Source organism: Lampetra planeri, chromosome 3 (genome assembly GCF_965212315.1).
Source record: "Lampetra planeri chromosome 3, kcLamPlan1.2.h2, whole genome shotgun sequence".
In the NCBI taxonomy this organism is placed as follows: domain Eukaryota; kingdom Metazoa; phylum Chordata; class Hyperoartia; order Petromyzontiformes; family Petromyzontidae; genus Lampetra; species Lampetra planeri.
Window position 1 is genome coordinate 29,967,914 of NC_136109.1, and position 21,281 is coordinate 29,989,194.

General features: G+C 55.2%; 1 protein-coding gene across 1 annotated transcript; it reads left to right on the forward strand.

Annotated features, from left to right (window-relative positions):
• Window positions 1–6,375: 6,375 nt before the first annotated feature.
• On the forward strand, window positions 6,376–16,123 carry LOC144717259 (guanine nucleotide-binding protein G(q) subunit alpha). The gene is made up of 7 exons (XM_078592669.1): window positions 6,376–6,754; window positions 12,018–12,202; window positions 13,453–13,607; window positions 13,700–13,828; window positions 14,343–14,472; window positions 15,488–15,641; window positions 15,866–16,123. The coding sequence occupies exons 1-7, from the start codon at window positions 6,607–6,609 to the stop codon at window positions 16,054–16,056; spliced, it is 1,092 nt and encodes a 363-aa protein (XP_078448795.1). The 5' UTR covers window positions 6,376–6,606; the 3' UTR covers window positions 16,057–16,123.
• Window positions 16,124–21,281: the final 5,158 nt, after the last annotated feature.

Sequence of the window (21,281 nt, forward strand, 5' to 3'; positions counted from 1 at the left end):
TGTCTCTCTGTCATCCTGTCTATCCATCTCTCTCTGTGTGTGTCTCTGTTCTTGTCTCTGTCCCCCTGTCTCTCTGTCATCCTGTCTATCCATCCCTCTGTGTGTGTCTCTGTTCTTGTCTCTGTCTCCCTGTCTCTCTGTCATCCTGTCTATCCATCTCTCTCTGTGTGTGTCTCTGTTCTTGTCTCTGTCCCCCTGTCTCTCTGTCATCCTGTCTATCCATCCCTCTGTGTGTGTCTCTGTTCTTGTCTCTGTCATCCTGTCTATCCATCCCTCTGTGTGTCTCTGTTCTTGTCTCTGTCTCCCTGTCTCTCTGTCATCCTGTCTATCCATCTCTCTCTGTGTGTGTCTCTGTTCTTGTCTCTGTCCCCCTGTCTCTGTCATCCTGTCTATCCATCCCTCTGTGTGTCTCTGTTCTTGTCTCTGTCTCCCTGTCTCTCTGTCATCCTGTCTATCCATCTCTCTCTGTGTGTCTCTGTTCTTGTCTCTGTCCCCCTGTCTCTCTGTCATCCTGTCTATCCATCCCTCTCTGTGTGTGTCTCTGTTCTTGTCTCTGTCCCCCTGTCTCTCTGTCATCCTGTCTATCCATCCCTCTGTGCGTGTCTCTGTTCTTGTCTCTGTCTCCCTGTCTCTCTGTCATCCTGTCTATCCATCTCTCTCTGTGTGTGTCTCTGTTCTTGTCTCTGTCCCCCTGTCTCTCTGTCATCCTGTCTATCCATCCCTCTGTGTGTCTCTGTTCTTGTCTCTGTCTCCCTGTCTCTCTGTCATCCTGTCTATCCATCTCTCTCTGTGTGTGTCTCTGTTCTTGTCTCTGTCCCCCTGTCTCTCTGTCATACTGTCTATCCATCCCTCTGTGTGTGTCTCTGTTCTTGTCTCTGTCTCCCTGTCTCTCTGTCATCCTGTCTATCCATCTCTCTCTGTGTGTCTCTGTTCTTGTCTCTGTCCCCCTGTCTCTCTGTCATCCTGTCTATCCATCCCTCTGTGTGTGTGTCTCTGTTCTTGTCTCTGTCTCCCTGTCTCTCTGTCATCCTGTCTATCCATCCCTCTGTGTGTGTCTCTGTTCTTGTCTCTGTCTCCCTGTCTCTCTGTCATCCTGTCTATCCATCTCTCTCTGTGTGTATCTCTGTTCTTGTCTCTGTCCCCCTGTCTCTCTGTCATCCTGTCTATCCATCCCTCTGTGTGTGTCTCTGTTCTTGTCTCTGTCTCCCTGTCTCTCTGTCATCCTGTCTATCCATCCCTCTGTGTGTCTCTGTTCTTGTCTCTGTCTCCCTGTCTCTCTGTCATCCTGTCTATTCATCTCTCTCTGTGTGTGTCTCTGTTCTTGTCTCTGTCCCCCTGTCTCTCTGTCATCCTGTCTATCCATCCCTCTGTGTGTGTCTCTGTTCTTGTCTCTGTCTCCCTGTCTCTCTGTCATCCTGTCTATCCATCTCTCTCTGTGTGTGTCTCTGTTCTTGTCTCTGTCCCCCTGTCTCTCTGTCATCCTGTCTATCCATCCCTCTGTGTGTGTCTCTGTTCTTGTCTCTGTCTCCCTGTCTCTCTGTCATCCTGTCTATCCATCTCTCTCTGTGTGTCTCTGTTCTTGTCTCTGTCCCCCTGTCTCTCTGTCATCCTGTCTATCCATCCCTCTCTGTGTGTGTCTCTGTTCTTGTCTCTGTCCCCCTGTCTCTCTGTCATCCTGTCTATCCATCCCTCTGTGCGTGTCTCTGTTCTTGTCTCTGTCTCCCTGTCTCTCTGTCATCCTGTCTATCCATCTCTCTCTGTGTGTGTCTCTGTTCTTGTCTCTGTCCCCCTGTCTCTCTGTCATCCTGTCTATCCATCCCTCTGTGTGTCTCTGTTCTTGTCTCTGTCTCCCTGTCTCTCTGTCATCCTGTCTATCCATCTCTCTCTGTGTGTGTCTCTGTTCTTGTCTCTGTCCCCCTGTCTCTCTGTCATACTGTCTATCCATCCCTCTGTGTGTGTCTCTGTTCTTGTCTCTGTCTCCCTGTCTCTCTGTCATCCTGTCTATCCATCTCTCTCTGTGTGTCTCTGTTCTTGTCTCTGTCCCCCTGTCTCTCTGTCATCCTGTCTATCCATCCCTCTGTGTGTGTGTCTCTGTTCTTGTCTCTGTCTCCCTGTCTCTCTGTCATCCTGTCTATCCATCCCTCTGTGTGTGTCTCTGTTCTTGTCTCTGTCTCCCTGTCTCTCTGTCATCCTGTCTATCCATCTCTCTCTGTGTGTATCTCTGTTCTTGTCTCTGTCCCCCTGTCTCTCTGTCATCCTGTCTATCCATCCCTCTGTGTGTGTCTCTGTTCTTGTCTCTGTCTCCCTGTCTCTCTGTCATCCTGTCTATCCATCCCTCTGTGTGTCTCTGTTCTTGTCTCTGTCTCCCTGTCTCTCTGTCATCCTGTCTATTCATCTCTCTCTGTGTGTGTCTCTGTTCTTGTCTCTGTCCCCCTGTCTCTCTGTCATCCTGTCTATCCATCCCTCTGTGTGTGTCTCTGTTCTTGTCTCTGTCTCCCTGTCTCTCTGTCATCCTGTCTATCCATCTCTCTCTGTGTGTGTCTCTGTTCTTGTCTCTGTCCCCCTGTCTCTCTGTCATCCTGTCTATCCATCCCTCTGTGTGTGTCTCTGTTCTTGTCTCTGTCTCCCTGTCTCTCTGTCATCCTGTCTATCCATCCCTCTGTGTGTCTCTGTTCTTGTCTCTGTCTCCCTGTCTCTCTGTCATCCTGTCTATCCATCCCTCTGTGTGTCTCTGTTCTTGTCTCTGTCTCCCTGTCTCTCTGTCATCCTGTCTATCCATCTCTCTCTGTGTGTGTCTCTGTTCTTGTCTCTGTCCCCCTGTCTCTCTGTCATCCTGTCTATCCATCCCTCTGTGTGTGTCTCTGTTCTTGTCTCTGTCTCCCTGTCTCTCTGTCATCCTGTCTATCCATCTCTCTCTGTGTGTGTCTCTGTTCTTGTCTCTGTCCCCCTGTCTCTCTGTCATCCTGTCTATCCATCCCTCTGTGTGTGTCTCTGTTCTTGTCTCTGTCTCCCTGTCTCTCTGTCATCCTGTCTATCCATCCCTCTGTGTGTCTCTGTTCTTGTCTCTGTCTCCCTGTCTCTCTGTCATCCTGTCTATCCATCTCTCTATGTGTGTGTCTCTGTTCTTGTCTCTGTCCCCCTGTCTCTCTGTCATCCTGTCTATCCATCCCTCTGTGTGTCTCTGTTCTTGTCTCTGTCTCCCTGTCTCTCTGTCATCCTGTCTATCCATCTCTCTCTGTGTGTGTCTCTGTTCTTGTCTCTGTCCCCCTGTCTCTCTGTCATCCTGTCTATCCATCCCTCTGTGTGTGTCTCTGTTCTTGTCTCTGTCTCCCTGTCTCTCTGTCATCCTGTCTATCCATCTCTCTCTGTGTGTGTCTCTGTTCTTGTCTCTGTCCCCCTGTCTCTCTGTCATCCTGTCTATCCATCCCTCTGTGTGTGTCTCTGTTCTTGTCTCTGTCATCCTGTCTATCCATCCCTCTGTGTGTCTCTGTTCTTGTCTCTGTCTCCCTGTCTCTCTGTCATCCTGTCTATCCATCTCTCTCTGTGTGTGTCTCTGTTCTTGTCTCTGTCCCCCTGTCTCTGTCATCCTGTCTATCCATCCCTCTGTGTGTCTCTGTTCTTGTCTCTGTCTCCCTGTCTCTCTGTCATCCTGTCTATCCATCTCTCTTTGTGTGTCTCTGTTCTTGTCTCTGTCCCCCTGTCTCTCTGTCATCCTGTCTATCCATCCCTCTCTGTGTGTGTCTCTGTTCTTGTCTCTGTCCCCCTGTCTCTCTGTCATCCTGTCTATCCATCCCTCTGTGCGTGTCTCTGTTCTTGTCTCTGTCTCCCTGTCTCTCTGTCATCCTGTCTATCCATCTCTCTCTGTGTGTGTCTCTGTTCTTGTCTCTGTCCCCCTGTCTCTCTGTCATCCTGTCTATCCATCCCTCTGTGTGTCTCTGTTCTTGTCTCTGTCTCCCTGTCTCTCTGTCATCCTGTCTATCCATCTCTCTCTGTGTGTGTCTCTGTTCTTGTCTCTGTCCCCCTGTCTCTCTGTCATCCTGTCTATCCATCCCTCTGTGTGTGTCTCTGTTCTTGTCTCTGTCTCCCTGTCTCTCTGTCATCCTGTCTATCCATCTCTCTCTGTGTGTCTCTGTTCTTGTCTCTGTCCCCCTGTCTCTCTGTCATCCTGTCTATCCATCCCTCTGTGTGTGTGTCTCTGTTCTTGTCTCTGTCTCCCTGTCTCTCTGTCATCCTGTCTATCCATCCCTCTGTGTGTGTCTCTGTTCTTGTCTCTGTCTCCCTGTCTCTCTGTCATCCTGTCTATCCATCTCTCTCTGTGTGTATCTCTGTTCTTGTCTCTGTCCCCCTGTCTCTCTGTCATCCTGTCTATCCATCCCTCTGTGTGTGTCTCTGTTCTTGTCTCTGTCTCCCTGTCTCTCTGTCATCCTGTCTATCCATCCCTCTGTGTGTCTCTGTTCTTGTCTCTGTCTCCCTGTCTCTCTGTCATCCTGTCTATTCATCTCTCTCTGTGTGTGTCTCTGTTCTTGTCTCTGTCCCCCTGTCTCTCTGTCATCCTGTCTATCCATCCCTCTGTGTGTGTCTCTGTTCTTGTCTCTGTCTCCCTGTCTCTCTGTCATCCTGTCTATCCATCTCTCTCTGTGTGTGTCTCTGTTCTTGTCTCTGTCCCCCTGTCTCTCTGTCATCCTGTCTATCCATCCCTCTGTGTGTGTCTCTGTTCTTGTCTCTGTCTCCCTGTCTCTCTGTCATCCTGTCTATCCATCCCTCTGTGTGTCTCTGTTCTTGTCTCTGTCTCCCTGTCTCTCTGTCATCCTGTCTATCCATCCCTCTGTGTGTCTCTGTTCTTGTCTCTGTCTCCCTGTCTCTCTGTCATCCTGTCTATCCATCTCTCTCTCTGTGTGTCTCTGTTCTTGTCTCTGTCCCCCTGTCTCTCTGTCATCCTGTCTATCCATCCCTCTGTGTGTGTCTCTGTTCTTGTCTCTGTCTCCCTGTCTCTCTGTCATCCTGTCTATCCATCTCTCTCTGTGTGTGTCTCTGTTCTTGTCTCTGTCCCCCTGTCTCTCTGTCATCCTGTCTATCCATCCCTCTGTGTGTGTCTCTGTTCTTGTCTCTGTCTCCCTGTCTCTCTGTCATCCTGTCTATCCATCCCTCTGTGTGTCTCTGTTCTTGTCTCTGTCTCCCTGTCTCTCTGTCATCCTGTCTATCCATCTCTCTATGTGTGTGTCTCTGTTCTTGTCTCTGTCCCCCTGTCTCTCTGTCATCCTGTCTATCCATCCCTCTGTGTGTGTCTCTGTTCTTGTCTCTGTCTCCCTGTCTCTCTGTCATCCTGTCTATCCATCTCTCTCTGTGTGTGTCTCTGTTCTTGTCTCTGTCCCCCTGTCTCTCTGTCATCCTGTCTATCCATCCCTCTCTGTGTGTGTCTCTGTTCTTGTCTCTGTCCCCCTGTCTCTCTGTCATCCTGTCTATCCATCCCTCTCTGTGTGTCTCTGTTCTTGTCTCTGTCTCCCTGTCTCTCTGTCATCCTGTCTATCCATCCCTCTGTGTGTCTCTGTTCTTGTCTCTGTCTCCCTGTCTATCCATCCCTCTGTGTGTGTCTCTGTTCTTGTCTCTGTCTCCCTGTCTCTCTGTCATCCTGTCTATCCATCTCTCTCTGTGTGTGTCTCTGTTCTTGTCTCTGTCCCCCTGTCTCTCTGTCATCCTGTCTATCCATCCCTCTCTGTGTGTGTCTCTGTTCTTGTCTCTGTCCCCCTGTCTCTCTGTCATCCTGTCTATCCATCCCTCTCTGTGTGTCTCTGTTCTTGTCTCTGTCTCCCTGTCTCTCTGTCATCCTGTCTATCCATCCCTCTGTGTGTGTCTCTGTTCTTGTCTCTGTCTCCCTGTCTATCCATCTCTCTGTGTGTGTCTCTGTTCTTGTCTCCCCCTATCTCTCCACACCTCGGTATCTCCCCGTCTCTCTGTCACTCAGTCCCCTCTTCCTCCTCGTCCCTCATCATCTCGAGCCTCTCCTCCCTCTCCCCCTGTGTCCATTGTCCCCGTATTTGTGCCTCTGCCCCCATCTCCGCTGTCCTCCCGTCACCGCCTCTCTCCACCCCCATTCGGCTCCCTCGTCCATCGGCCTCCTCTTCCCCATCCCCGTCCTGTCCTCTCTCGCCCCTCCCCTCGCTTCATATTTCCCAGCTCAGACGCGCGCCGCCCAGCCCCCCCCCCTCCCGAGCATTCGGGCGCCCATTGGTCCCGCGCGCCCTCACGTGACCGCGGCGTTGCGCGCGGCCCCGCCCCCTCCCTCCAGCATAGAAATGAAGGCGTGGCCACACGCGTCACGCGGTCTCGCTTGAACCAATGGGCGCGCGCGCGGGGCCCCCCCGGGGGGTGGGCGCGCGTCCGCGCTAGGGAATCGAGCGCGCCGCCATATTGCCTCCCGCTCCGCCACCGCTGCCGCGACCAGGAGGAGGAGGGAGACGGAGGCACCACCCGCCGGGAGCGAGGAGCCGCGTCCCCCTCTCGCGTCCGTCTCCTCCTCGGCCTCGCGTCTCTGCCCGCCTCCCGGTCTCCCCGAGAGATCCGCGGCGGGAGTCCGCGAGCCCGCGGCGCGCCTCCGCCGCGCGGGTGATGCCCGTGCGGGGAGCGGCGGGGGCGATGATGGCGTGCTGCCTGAGCGAGGAGCAGAAGGAGGCCAAGCGAATCAACGCCGAGATCGAGCGGCAGCTGCGGCGGGACAAGAGGGATGCGCGCCGCGAGCTCAAGCTGCTGCTGCTCGGTGAGCGAGACGGGGGTGCGGGGAGGATGCGGGGGGGGGGTGTGGTGAGGCCGCCGCCGCCGCCCCGGGGCCCCGGGCCTCCGCGGCGGCGCTCGGATGGATTCGGCGCCCCCCCTCCCAACCCGCAGCCCCCGAGCGCAGCCTCTTGCCCCCGACGTAGCCAAAGTCCAGGGCCGGGGATTTGTTTGGCGTCGATGAGGATGTGGCCGCCATGGCCGCGCAGACCCCGGCGTGTAGCGCTTCTCAGGCGTCTGCCCCGCCCGGCCCGGGGGTTGCGGGGAGCGTCTGGGGGGGTGCCCTCTCCCCGCGTCTTGGGGCTTTCGGACCCCATTTACCATTGGCCTCCCTCTCTCTCTCTGGGTTCTCTCTCTTTGCCCGAGGTCCTGAGTTTGCCTGGATTGGTCCTCATCCCGTGTTCCGAGGCTGTCGTGCCTCGGTTCATGTCTCTGCATGGGACGTTACAGGGCAGTGTCGGGGCTTCCTCCCCGTGGGACCAGGTTTATCCTCATGAAGGACCCCGAAGCTGAGTGCGGGATTGGGGGTGTAGGGATGGGTTCGTGGCTGGGTAGCAGGCTGGTTTTGTTTGCATCTGGTTGGGTGGGTAGAGGTTGGGCTTGTTGTTTGGGTGACTGCGTGGCTCGCTTGCTTTGCGTATTGCTGTCATTGTTTAGCTGGCTGGATAATGAAACGTCTGAACGCGAATGGAAGCTAGGTGCCTGGCTAATATAATTCGTTAGATGTGTTGCTGTATGGTTGGTTGGCTCAGCAGGTAGGTGGTTGAGTGGGTTTCTGGGTGCTTCTTAGCTGGTTAGCCGGTTGGATCGTTGACTGGGTGAGTTGCGAGGTGGTTATCTGGATTGCCAGATGTGTATCAGAATATTTATACTGGAGGAATCCGATGAGTTATAAAGCTCTTTTTAATATATCCTTTAGTTGACTGGGTAGCTGGTGTGATCTATTTGGGTGACTGGTTGGGCCCCTGGCTGGCTGGGCAGGTAGGTGGCTGGATACCTGGCCTGGCTGAGCGACTGGTTGTATACCTGGCTGGGTGTCTGGATGGTTCGCTATGTAGGTGTGTGGGTGGATAGTTCGGTGTGTGGGTGGATGGTTCGGTGTGTAGGTGTGTGGGTGGATGGTTCGGTGTGTAGGTGTGTGGGTGATGGTTCGGTGTGTAGGTGTGTGGATGGATGGTTCGGTGTGTAGGTGGGTGGGTGGATGGTTCGGTGTGTAGGTGTGTGGGTGGATGGTTCTGTGTGTAGGTGCGTGGGTGGATGGTTCGGTGTGTAGGTGTGTGGGTGGATGGTTCGTTGTGTAGGTGTGTGGGTGGATGGTTCGCTGTGTAGGTGTGTGGGTGGATGGTTCGGTGTGTAGGTGGGTGGGTGGATGGTTTGGTGTGTAGGTGGGTGGGTGGGTGGATGGTTTGGTGTGTAGGTGGGTGGGTGGATGGTTCGGTGTGTAGGTGCGTGGGTGGATGGTTCGGTGTGTAGGTGCGTGGGTGGATGGTTCGGTGTGTGGGTGGATGGTTCGGTGTGTAGGTGTGTGGGTGGATGGTTCGGTGTGTAGGTGTGTGGGTGGATGGTTCGGTGTGTAGGTGCGTGGGTGGATGGTTCGGTGTGTAGGTGGGTGGGTGGATGGTTCGGTGTGTAGGTGGGTGGGTGAATGGTTCGGTGTGTAGGTGGGTGGATGGTTCTGTGTGTAGGTGTGTGGGTGGATGGTTCGGTGTGTAGGTGGGTGGGTGGATGGTTCGGTGTGTGGGTGGATGGTTCGGTGTGTAGGTGTGTGGGTGGATGGTTCGGTGTGTGGGTGGATGGTTCGGTGTGTGGGTGGATGGTTCGGTGTGTAGGTGTGTGGGTGGATAGTTCGGGGTGTGGGTGGGTGGTTGGATGGTTCGGTGTGTGGGTGGGTGGTTGGATGGTTCTGTGTGTAGGTGTGTGGGTTGATGGTTCGGTGTGTAGGTGGGTGGGTGGATGGTTTGGTGTGTGGGTGGATGGTTCGGTGTGTAGGTGTGTGGGTGGATGGTTCGGTGTGTGGGTGGATGGTTCGGTGTGTAGGTGTGTGGGTGGATTGTTCGGGGTGTGGGTGGGTGGTTGGATGGTTCGGTGTGTGGGTGGGTGGTTGGATGGTTCTGTGTGTAGGTGTGTGTGTGGATGGTTAGGTGTGTGGGTGGATGGTTCGGTGTGTAGGTGGGTGGGTGGATGGTTCGGTGTGTAGGTGGGTGGGTGGATGGTTCGGTGTGTAGGTGGGTGGGTGGATGGTTCGGTGTGTAGGTGTGTGGGTGGATGGTTCTGTGTGTAGGTGTGTGGGTGGATGGTTCTGTGTGTAGGTGTGTGGGTGGATGGTTCTGTGTGTAGGTGTGTGGGTGGATGGTTCGGTGTGTAGGTGGGTGGGTGGATGGTTCGGTGTGTAGGTGGGTGGGTGGATGGTTCGGTGTGTAGGTGGGTGGGTGGATGGTTCGGTGTGTAGGTGTGTGGGTGGATGGTTCGGTGTGTAGGTGTGTGGGTGGATGGTTCTGTGTGTAGGTGTGTGGGTGGATGGTTCGGTGTGTGGGTGGGTGGATGGTTCTGTGTGTAGGTGTGTGGGTGGATGGTTCGGTGTATAGGTGTGTGGGTGGATGGTTCGGTGTGTAGGTGTGTGGGTGGATGGTTCGGTGTGTAGGTGGGTGGGTGGATGGTTCGGTGTGTAGGTGCGTGGGTGGATGGTTCGGTGTGTAGGTGGGTGGGTGGATGGTTCGGTGTGTAGGTGCGTGGGTGGATGGTTCTGTGTGTGGGTGGATGGTTCGGTGTGTAGGTGTGTGGGTGGATGGTTCTGTGTGTAGGTGTATGGTTCGGTGTGTAGGTGCGTGGGTGGATGGTTCGCTGTGTATGAGTGGGTGGATGGTTCGGTGTGTAGGTGGGTGGGTGGATAGTTCAGTGTGTGGGTGGGTGGGGAGCTAACGTGCAGCACCTTCGCCCTCCTGCCCTCGACGGTACAAGGCACTTTGACCGTGGGCGGTACGCATCGCGTTTATTGCGAGAAGTTGTAAAGGGATGGTGGTGTCTGTGCTCCGCTTGCGCTCCAGTGCCGTGGCGTGGCTCGGTGGCGCTTTGCCCACGCCCTGTTATCGCGCTATGGCCTCGTAATCTACCCCGTGGCCCTCCACTTCGCAGAGGGTGGGTGGGGGGGGTCCTACCCTGCACCTCCATTCGACTTCGTCAAGAGTTAGTGTGGTGGGCAGTGCCCCCTCATGAACGCACGCAGGCCTGTAAATTCATTACTTCGCGTTGTGTTTGCAGCGGAGGAAGAATGCAATGGGAGGCAGCACCGTCTGCATCGTTGTATCTTTGTGTCTTTGTGGGACAGGAAAGCAGAGACACCGAAGGGAGTGGGCTGCCCGCCCGTATTTACACGCCAGCGCTCGCCGGTACAAATAGAAATCCACGCAGCTCCAACGGAAGCATTAGAATGCCAGGTCCTCCTTTTGACTGACACCACCTAGTGATTCTGGAAGCGGACACACCTGGGCGTGGTTTGTTAATATAAGGGCGATTGGTTTGCCTTTAAGAGAATTCTCACAGCCACAGTTCAAATGCTAAAGGAAAATATAGCTTGCAACGCCTGTGAAATGTGTGCAAAATTTGTGGTGGAAATGCATTGTATAAAATAGTAAGCCAAATGAGCACTTCTCAGAACACCAGACACATTTCCCGGTACTTTTCATAATGGTTCCTATTCCTATACCACAATGTTAGGCAGAGGGGAAACGGCAGTGAGAGTGATTGTCGAAGTGATGGTGAGTGTTTGTGTGAGGGTGCGATAGAGGCTGTGTTTGAGAGTGTGTGAAGTCAAGGTGAAAGAGTTTGTGTGAGTGTGTGGGTGAATGCCAGTTAACAAGGGCTGTCTGAATAGGTCTTGTACTGGGACTTGTGCATTTACATTTCCAGCACTTGCTGCTGGGAAAGATGTGGGGGGCGATCTGGGGGCAGCACCTGTGAGCGGGATGCCTTGAGCTGGACTGGCCAGTGTCCACAGGTTTTGCACAAGAAGCACTGCCGTTGCTGCTGCGTGGATTCACTCTGGGAAGGCGGGCCAAGTCTGGGTCTCTGGCCAAGGCCGTGGGGGAGGGGGGCCCCTTCCCATACAAGGCAGCCCTGTGCGCTGGATTCCTGTCGCCGGCTGTTTTTGGAGGGTTTCCCACGGCACGACGGGCCGGCGGGACGCCTCTCCTGGGTTCCTCACAATGAACTAAACTGTTCCACGGCACCACTCGCGCCCGCGTGGTCGAGGATGAGGCCCAGCACCGTAGCTCCCTCGGTTGGGGGGGGGGTATGGTACACCGTGGCCTCGCCGCACCCAGGGCCCACACCTGGACCCCACCGCGTCTCAAATTTAGCAGCAGCCACCAACTCCGCAGATTTCGTCCTACGCTGTGGTGTATCGTTGATTGCCTCTGCCTTAATTATTTGGCTGTTTTTTCTCAGTTCTATTTGCTTCGTTGCTATACTTTGTTTTCATGCTATTTTCTCTTTTTAATGACCCTGCTCACTTTTGCAAATCATGTGTCTTGAGTTCTAACCTGGTTAAACAAAATCAACTTGAATTGTGGGTGACCACTGCACCTCGTGACATGCGGGTGTGGTTTGTGTTGGTGCTGCTCTTGGTGGTATGTGCGCACATGTATGTATGTTGAAGTTCTTGGCATCGTACGTAGCCATCCATGCTAATTGCAGGTGCGGGGGAAGGTGTGTACGCCTGTATACCTGTATATGAGTACACCTGTGTGACCCGTGCAGTATTCAAGGCAGGGGTTTTGTGGCTGGTGAGATGTGCAGGGCTGAATGCTGCTCCTGCCCCTGTCTTTGTGGTTGAGCCAACCACAAGTGGTTTTGTCTTGATGTGGGGTGCCGAGGTTTCTACGGAGTGTGCTTGTATGTCTTATGGTCATGAATTTGTACAACTGTACACTTGTACATTTCGGTGTCTAAGTTATGTTCACCCATCCTGTAGTGGATTGGTTTTGGATGATGATATATGTCACTATACCTGTACGACTCTACGCTTGCTTGTACTCCAATATGAATGTACCCCTGCAAGCCTGTCACATCTGTACATGTCTGCCAAAAAGCCTGTAGACTTGTAAACCTGTGCTTGTACACCTATGCATCTCCTCCTGCAAACCTGGCCATCAGTCCGTCTGTAACCCTGTGTGGCTCTTCACCTGAATGTACACCTGTACGTACGCCCGTACACCTGTACGCGCTGACAGGAGCTTGTGCTTTCCTTACAGGCACCGGCGAGAGTGGCAAGAGCACCTTCATCAAGCAGATGCGCATCATCCACGGCTCGGGCTACACGGAGGAAGACCGGCGCGGCTTCATCAAGCTCGTCTACCAAAACATCTTCATCGCCATGCAGGCCATGTGCCGCGCCATGGAGACCCTCAAGATTCCCTACACCTACGAGTACAACAAGGTACGCCGCGCGAGGGGGCGGGGACACAAGCGTACCTGCCTTTGCATCTCTGGCGATGAGCGGCTCTGAACGTGACCTTTGCGTACGTGCTGTGTACGCACGGCACTGCTGACCCTGGTGCGCCGGTCACCTCTGAATGCCGTCGTATCGCGTGTCGGTCCGCCTTGTACCTGCGTGCGCGTTTGATGTGAAACGTCCCCGGGGCAGATAACCCCCTGCCAGCAAGGGTCATGCACTTGGGCACGCCCAGCACCTCCGGGTTAGATGTTCCTGCCGGTGTCTTCACTTGCTGCGCACGCGGCTTCACAACCCCCGCGTTTTGATGCGTCTCCCTGCGGTTCGTTTATTTTGTTGAGACGCCGGGCCCAAGCTGGCCTTCACACCCAGGGGACGCGGTGCACCGAGACGGGAAGGCTGCTTTCACCACAAGGGGCGGGGAGGGTGGGGAAGCGGTGGTGCTTATGTTGATCTTGAGCCGTTTACAGGCATCCGTGCACGCGGCTATCGATGTGTGTTTTAGCCGACGGAAGGGGGTGAGCACCGGGTCAATTGTGCCGATGGCTGCCATTGCGTAGACAGTCGGCATTCGGCCGTTGATGTATCATGCAGCTGACTGCTCACCTGATGCATGCAAACCTTTACACCTGGTAGTTTATACGTCTGTAACCTTGTATACTTGTACGTTTTCATACCTGTAAGCCTGTGTGGCTCTTCAGCTGCACGTACATATGTACATGTCGTTTGACTTTGTTGGCCCGTGCATCATCGCGCTTGAGGAGACGCTCACTGATGGCCATGCTCGCGTTTTACTGGGCACCGTAAAGGAGAGTGACTGTGCAAGGCTATCTGTGCTGCAAGGAGCCGTGTTTAGTTGGCAGAGGGATATGGTAATGGGAGCTTAATTTGCTATTTTAAGTGCAGACGGTGTTTTGTATTGAAATGCTTTTCTTTCCAAGCCCTGCCGTAGGCGGTGGGGGTTGGGGAACTCGGGTATGGCTTGCTACCTGAAAAAGATGGTAAGAATTTCATAAGAAGACCGGATAAGCAATGTACAAGTCCGGAAGAGAACATGGCAGGATTTTGTACAGCAAAAATACTTGCCCTGTATACTTACTTTTTACAGGATGGGGGAAGGCCGATTGTTGAGACGAACCCTGAAGTGGCGATGACTTCTTGAAGGCTTGGCAGCCATTGTCTCGGCAGCCATTGTCTCGGCCTGAACTCATGCTTACGTCCTCCTCCTCTGGCAGGAACATGCACAGCTGGTGAGGGAGGTGGACATCGAGAAGGTGTGCTCCTTCGATAAGCCGTATGTGGAGGCCGTGCGCTGCCTCTGGGACGACCCCGGCATCGAGGAGTGCTACGACCGCCGGCGCGAGTACCAGCTCTCCGACTCGACCAAATAGTGAGTGTCGCCGTATTTCGTTCCTGGCCGTGCCGCACCCACCGCCGCGGTTCAAAGGCCTTGGCGAGTACCACCCTGTCTTGTTTCCACAGTTACCTAAGCGCGATTGACCGCATCTCGGGGCCCAACTACTTGCCGACCCAGCAAGACGTGTTGCGTGTGCGCGTCCCCACCACCGGCATCATCGAGTATCCCTTCGACCTGGAGAATATAATCTTCAGGTAGCGAGCACTTGCTCACCACACGCTCCTCGCACACTCTCCATTCACTCACCACACGCTCCGCCCACAAGCTCACCATCATACTTACATCCACACTCGACCATGAAGGCCGACACAGCGCATGAGCACACCCACATGCTCACCCACAGACCCACGCGCACATGCCTACAGGATACTCTCCTAAAGAGATGCCTCGGCATGTATGACACTGCTGAGGCAGCTCGGCCCTACAGACCATTGTGCCGTCCACCTCCAGGAGGGATTTCCGGGAGTGGGGCTTGTGCTGGGGGCTTGTGCTGGGGGCTTGTGCTGGGGGCTTGTGCTGGGGGCTTGTGCTGGGGGCTTGTGCTGGGGGCTTGTGCTGGGGGCTTGTGCTGGGGGCTTGTGCTGGGGGCTTGTGCTGGGGGCTTGTGCTGGGGGCTTGTGCTGTGGGCTTGTGCTGGGGGGCTTGTGCTGGGGGGCTTGTGCTTGGGGTGAGCAGAGTGACGGAGCCCCCAATGTCGCATGCGTGCAGGATGGTGGATGTGGGGGGCCAGCGGTCGGAGCGCAGGAAGTGGATCCACTGCTTTGAGAACGTGACGTCCATCATGTTCCTGGTGGCACTGAGCGAGTACGACCAGGTGCTCGCCGAGTCTGACAATGAGGTGAGTAGCAGACAATGTATGTCTGTTGAACTTCGGAGGTGCTAATGGGAGGTGCGGGAAATAGTGCAGAGAGTGCGGAGGTTCGCGCTCGGCTCCGATACCTGCTCACGGCCAACATCAATGACATATCTTACCTGGTCCTGGGCCTCCCCTAGGTCGACTGAGCCTTACACGAGTACCTGGTGCAGGGTGTAAACAGCAGCAATGCGGAGACAAATGCGACCGGACGTGGTGCTTTCCACCCACCCCCTCATGCCATGCTGCTCGCTAACAGCACTTGCCCTTCTTGGATCAAACTGTCACCATCCTAGAATCTCTCCCAGATCAGGAAGAACGCTGCTGGCGAATGGATTGGAACAATGCGGATATTTATTCTGGACATCTCATCCGAGACCCAAACATCGCACCTCCTGGTTTTGACATTCCTCAAACACTGATGTAACCATAAAGTGCATCAGATGTGCACATGGAAAAATAAAGACGAGACCATGCAACCCAAACGGTGGATCATATACTGAACCACTCTAGTGTGTAGAGGAGGAATAGCAAAACGATACAAAAGCTCTCCTAAAGCCCTCGTCGTGGCCAGCAGACCTTGACATTGGATTCCAGCTTTGTATCCATGTGTGCATGTATCCATGTGTGCATGTATCCATGTGTGCATGTATCCATGTGTGCATGTATCCATGTGTGCATGTATCCATGTGTGCATGTATCCATGTGTGCATGTATCCATGTGTGCATGTATCATTTGCATGAGTGTTATTTGTGCTTCATGTGTGCTGGCGTGTAAGTGTGCATGCGTGAGCGTGCTCTTTGTGCACCTGCGTACGTGAGAGCGCGTAACCTATGCGAGAGCATCTACCTGTATGTGCACGTGTACCCATGCGTACTTGCATGTGTTCGAGCGCACACGTGGGAGGCGTGTATATTTTTGTTATTTTGGCACCGTACGTCGCTAACCATACGTAGCCAACCTTGCTTATCGGTGCGTGGGTGTCTCTCTGTGCCACAGAACCGCATGGAGGAGAGCAAGGCACTCTTCCGGACGATCATCACCTACCCGTGGTTTCACAGCTCCTCTGTCATCCTCTTCCTCAACAAGAAGGATCTGCTGGAGGAGAAGATCATGTATTCTCACCTCGTGGACTATTTCCCAGAGTTTGAAGGTGAGGCAACACACACGTGCCCGCACCCACACCAGCACACGACTGCGCTCCCGCCTGTGTGCACCACCGTGTCACGCCCCACCCCCACGTACAAAGACAAATATGCCTGGACGGCACGCACCCGCATGCATGTCCACACTCGCACGTGTTCTGGCACGCCGTGAGGGCCTACCTTCTCCCTCCCCCTGCCACCCCCCCCCCCCCCCAACTTACTTTGTCCGCAGGCCCACAGAGGGATGCGCAGGCTGCGCGCGAATTCATCCTTAAGATGTTCGTCGACCTGAACCCCGACAGTGACAAGATCATCTACTCGCACTTCACCTGCGCCACCGATACGGAGAACATCCGCTTCGTCTTCGCCGCCGTCAAGGACACCATCCTGCAGCTCAACCTCAAGGAGTACAACCTGGTGTGAGGAGGGCCCGTCGGGGGATCGGCCGGGGGAGCGGTCGGGGTGGCGCTGTGGGCGTAGCGGCAGTCGTGGGCGGGTGGGAGGGTGGGCGGGTGGGTGGGAGGGTGGGCGGGGCGCCGGTTCTGGTGGAGGTGTACCGGTCGAGCGAATGTCTGCATACGGCCATGCGTCTGCGTGGTTTTGATTCCTTCGATTTAAAATTTCGCGTTTCGCCTCCCCCCACCCGCCCATCCTCTCTGCCCCCCCCTACCCCCCTTGCATGCGTGCGTACTCGCTGCCCCCCTGCCCCCCTCCAGTGGCTGCACTCACTGGGGACCGAGCCCCGTCCCCCCACAGGTAGGCCGACCTGCGGCACGTACGGAGCCCTCCCCTTGTTGCTCGGGGGCCCCTGTGCACAGATAGAACCCCCAACACCAAGGCCTCCAGTGCCGGGGCCCCGGGAGGGACACGGCGTGCCCCACCGCCGCCTCAACGCGGCCCCGCGCGCGCGTGTGTCTGTGTGCGCGCGTGTGTGCTCGTTGTGTACGTGACATTGGGAGCATTTCCACTGCTTATGGGAGGGGCAGGGTTGTGGGGGTTGTTGGGGTATCAATCGTATACATTTGTTACAATTCTATTAAAACCGTGGCGCGCTACGTTATATTATACCGTGGTGACGTACAGTATTAACGATTTTTAGTGGGTAATTTCTACGGTGTATGTGGGTATGCACGTGTGTGCGCGCACACGTGGCTCGGCGTGAGTGCGTGCACCCGCGTCTGTTTTTCCGTGCTTGCGTATGTACCTGTGTCGGGGTGTGCGTGTGTCAACGTGAGCGTGTGTAAGCGTGGGTTGCAGGTGCGTGGCTGCTCAAGTGCGGCTGTTGGAGCTGGTGAATGTGGCTAACGTGCGGCTGTGAGAATGTGTGCACCGGTGCAAGTTCCCGTTACGGTTTGGATAATTTGTTCTGGTGACTGTGTGCGTTGCGTGTGTGTGCTCGTTGGGAGGAGAGTGCACTTGGCTTAGGGTGTGTATGCATAGCTGTGTTCATATTTGTGCACACATTGATGCGCGCACCTGCCGTGGTGCGCGCACTATTGCGTACGTGCGCGCATGTGCCGGAACGTAAGCTTCATGCGTGCTTTTGCTGGTACATAGACCATTGTGTGTGTGCGTGCACACGTGATGACATGCGTCCCAGTGCGGGCGCACACGTGTCGGAGCGTACGTACGCACGTACGCACCGACACGCATGCACCCACGTTGGGCAGACGCTGCTGCCGCCCCCAGTGTCACCTTGTCTCCATCTTGTACCCTCGCTGACAACATCGTTATTATTCTTTGTTGTTGTTGTTGATGATGAGGAGTCTTCTCTTTTTTAAAGTCATACATTTTTCGGTGTTATCCAAACACACGCAGAAAAAGAGAATGAAAAGAAATGTAAAGAAACTCATCGATGTATCCAAGCCATGCTATGTTTCCATTAATTTCAGTTATTGTTTTGGCAAGTGACGTGTACTGTTGTGAATAGCCATGCCTGGTGCGAAGGCGGTTTTTAAGTTATTTGATTGTGTTCCTCTTGACGACGAGTGGTACGAGCGGGTGAGGATTTCTCCCTCAAGGGCTAGCTGTTTGTCGAGTGGGCGCTGGGGTTGGGACGCGCGCCGCTCCACCTGCGAGGCGGTGCGGTTCAGGCCGCCGGGTGGCGAGGGGCGGCTGCGATGGCGCAGGGTGGGGGCGCAGGGTGGGGACGTGACCCGGTGTGGCGAGGGCAGCTGTGCTGCGCGGTGCTGGTGGACGCAAGCGTAGAAACTAAAGCCTCCACCGCCCCACATGCACGACCGCGCACAGCTTCACTCGAGGAAAACTAGCGTCCGATCCTTTCCATTTCTTATTTAATTGAGGTCTATTTGGGGCTCAGGATTGACGAGGATTTCATTCCCATTTTAGACATGTTTTACACTTTGTAGCGGAGGAATATCGACCTTCCTGACACCTATAAGATGTTGAGTATTTTAGAACGCCCTGCGGCGGTGTCTACGACTAACGGTTGCCACTTGTTTTTTGCGCTGAGCGGAGCGCCGCCCCCCCCCCCTCCCCGTGCCCCCCACTTTGTCCCCCGCCCTCCCCCCCCACCGCCACACGACTCGGTCCCTCTTACCCACTCCGTCCTAATCTGAGGCATCCGTAGAGAACTTGTTGTTGGTGAATAGTATCGTCTTGTTGTCAGATTGGATCGTGCCAGCTGCCGGCTCCACTGGGCGCGTGCGGAGCTGGGAGGCTCTCTCTGGTACTGCTGTAGCAGCGAGGTGGGGGGGTGGCGTCCCCCTCTCGTGCCAGCTGTCGCGTAGAGAAGGCACAGCGCCGGTCACGGTGGTAGTGGCGAAGAGAGCTGTAGTTAAACTGATTAGCAGTTCTGTAGTAAGTGGACTCGACGGTGGCTGCACGCTGTGGGGGTGCTCTCGTGAGGCGTAGTTGGGGGGAGGAGGGGGGGTTGAGCTGGGACGAAGTGGAGGCCGTAGGGAGCCCCTCTCGGAGTTTGCGCCCATCGCCGCTTACGTGTGAGTTGGCCGATTGTGACGTAATACCAGTCGGTGGTTTTGCATAATTGTTAGCAGAAGACTTTGACTTTCATTATATCAGAAAATGAGGAAGAGCCCTGAACACAGAACGTGTCGTCGTAACAATGAAGGCTTGGTCATTTGCCGAGCAGCCCGTCGTCGCCTTCACTGGCTCCCATCCAGCAGCGTGCGGAGAGGGATGTGGGCGCTGTGCGGGTCCGCCGGCTGGCCGTGGCAACCAGCCGGCGGTACCGGCGGCTTCTTTGACGGTGGTCGGTACCGGCAGTGGCGCTGTAGTTCGGTGCAGGAGGGAAAGCGGTACTGGCAGTGGTACTTACCAGCTGCAGTAATAACAGAGGTGCGGCGCCGGCCCTAGCCAAGTACCGGGGGCCAGCTGGGCCGCTTTAAGAGGCCGGGCCATTGGGAGTCATCGCAGGCCACGTGGTGTTCCGTGCGGCCAAGAGGCGCACGCGGCCCCTCTGTCTGCTGGCGGTGTCTGCGACGTGCGGTATTGTGCAGGAGTGGTTTTGTACATGGAGGTTGTGACGGCGTTCTGGCGGTTACCATCTACAGGCTCCTCGCTTTGCCGCGGCCCCACACGTGCAGCTGTTTCCGCATTTACACGTCCCCTGGTTCTAATGGGGTCACGGTTTCGGTGGGTTCCTCGTCCTCGTGGGTTGGAGGATCTGGTTCCCATGGGTTCCATATTGCGAGGGGGGCCTGGTTTTCATTTGGTCCCCGGTGTCCGATGGTTCCTGGTTTTCTCTCGTGGGTTCTCGGTCTCTCTTCGTTCACCGTCATCCCGGCGTTAGGAGGGTTGCCCGGGCGATGAGACTGGCGCGTGGCCGCTTAGATCCCACGTGAAGACGTGGCCGTCCACTGCCGACCTTTCGGAAACCGTGACCTCGTGGTGATGGTGGTGTAAATAGAGTACAATGGTAAATGCCGAGACATCACTGTATATATATCTATATATGGCAGCCATCCATATTTGCCTTGTTAATTACCAAAATTGCCAATTTTGAATGTGTTGTATTGTTAATCTGTATCTGTTATGGTAATATTGTATTGTTTCAGAAAAAAACTGATATGAAGAGCTTTTATGTTGGCGACTTTTTAGACTTGGGGTGTCCGCGGCGTCGGAGCCGAAGTGGAGGGCGGCTCCACTCGCCAGCCGCAGTCCCCCGCAGCTGTCGTCGTGGAATGCATTCCTTACTCCGAAACGTGCGCTACAGTTGGACAGACACCAGTGGTTTCACTTGTGCTTATTTTACGCTACAGGCTTAGCTTTGTTAGAGGAACAGGCCTGAGTGTGGCGATGGGTGTGGCGGTGGGGGTCGTTGGGTGGTCAGTAGTGGTGGTGGTGAGGGTGGCAGCTGGCCAGTGGCATCGTGAAAGGAAACCCACTTGGGGTGTGCTTGCGGTGACTGCAGTGGCTGCTGGTGCGTTGCCGTGCCCGACTGGGTCCTCGCAAAGTCTAATTGGAGCCACCCCAAAGCTCGGTTGACCGGCTCTGGGCGACGCGTCTCCACACGGCGAGTTCACTCGGCGTGGACGGTCTCTTGCTGTCAGAATGCGCAAGGCCGTGCGCGATGGGGGGACGACCCAGGCATGTAATCGGAAACTCTGCATCCGAAGGCACTGGGCTCCAGGACCAGAGGCCGATTGTCAAACCACCCCTAGGGGGCGCTACGTGGGGGGGTTTCCCACCTTCGGGAGGCAGGATGTAGGTGTTGCCGAGTAATCGCCCCCCTGAAAATCAAAAGTAAATTTAAGAAAAAGTTTTACGCAGCCAATATTTAGATTCGCAATAGATTTTGGCGCGAGGAGATGTAATTCTGACATGGTCTGTGTCGTTGAGACCCTTCACCTGACAGCCAAACAAATTGTATTCTCACAGAAATGTTTTGTTGCACAAATTACCCAGGTTACTCTTGTAAATAAGACTCATCCTGGTCTCATGAGTTCTCATCCGGTTACACAAACAAACTTGCCTTGACTTGAGGGGCCTCGCCGAGACTGCATGACACTAAGGGGCTCTTAGACCGGGGGCTCCAGGGAGCGCCAGGGACTGGAGGCTTCTAACTACAGCCCAGTTGCCACAAAGCCTCAAATGGCGCGTGCATCCCCGGCCCCGCGGGTCTGTTGTGATTGGTGGACGAGGGAGGAGGGGGGTGAGTTGCTGATAGGTGGGCCAAGGCGGTTGATACCGTCCCTGCTGCTGCTGCTCGGTGAGAGACACTACATAATTATTCGCCAAACCTACGTTTGAGTTTGGTGAATTGAGCTCTGCGCATATCTTCACATTAGTAGTGTACGCATACTTGAACTCGGATGAAGTGCCAAGCTTCCACGTGAGACCAAGCCGTGTTCCCGGTGGGCCGCGTGCCTCTCGCCCGGCCGTCGTGTCGTCCCGTGCACGCGTCTCCGGCCCGCCGCTCGGGTGCCGTGCATGCCACCTCGAGCGCCCCTCACGGGGGGGGGGCGGGGGCCTTACCCGAACATCTCGTGTGCAGCGGCGGCGCGGGCAAGGTGGCAGTGGGCTGGGGAGGAGGAGGGGGATGCACCAGACGAACGCCAGTGCTTGCTGCACAACTCCCGTTTCTATTTTAATTTTTTGTTTTTATTAAGTTGATGTTTCGTGACACGTGTAATTTTTCTACGTCCTGTGACTCGCCGATGGTCGAT

Excerpts from the sequence above, each read along its gene's own strand:
- LOC144717259 (XM_078592669.1), top strand. The coding sequence starts at position 6,607 with ATGCCCGTGCGGGGAGCGGCGGGGGCGATGATGGCGTGCTGCCTGAGC. Across the intron at positions 12,203-13,452 it reads ACACCTACGAGTACAACAAG|GAACATGCACAGCTGGTGAG; the intron begins GTACGCCGCGCG and ends CTCCTCTGGCAG. Across the intron at positions 13,829-14,342 it reads CTGGAGAATATAATCTTCAG|GATGGTGGATGTGGGGGGCC; the intron begins GTAGCGAGCACT and ends GCATGCGTGCAG.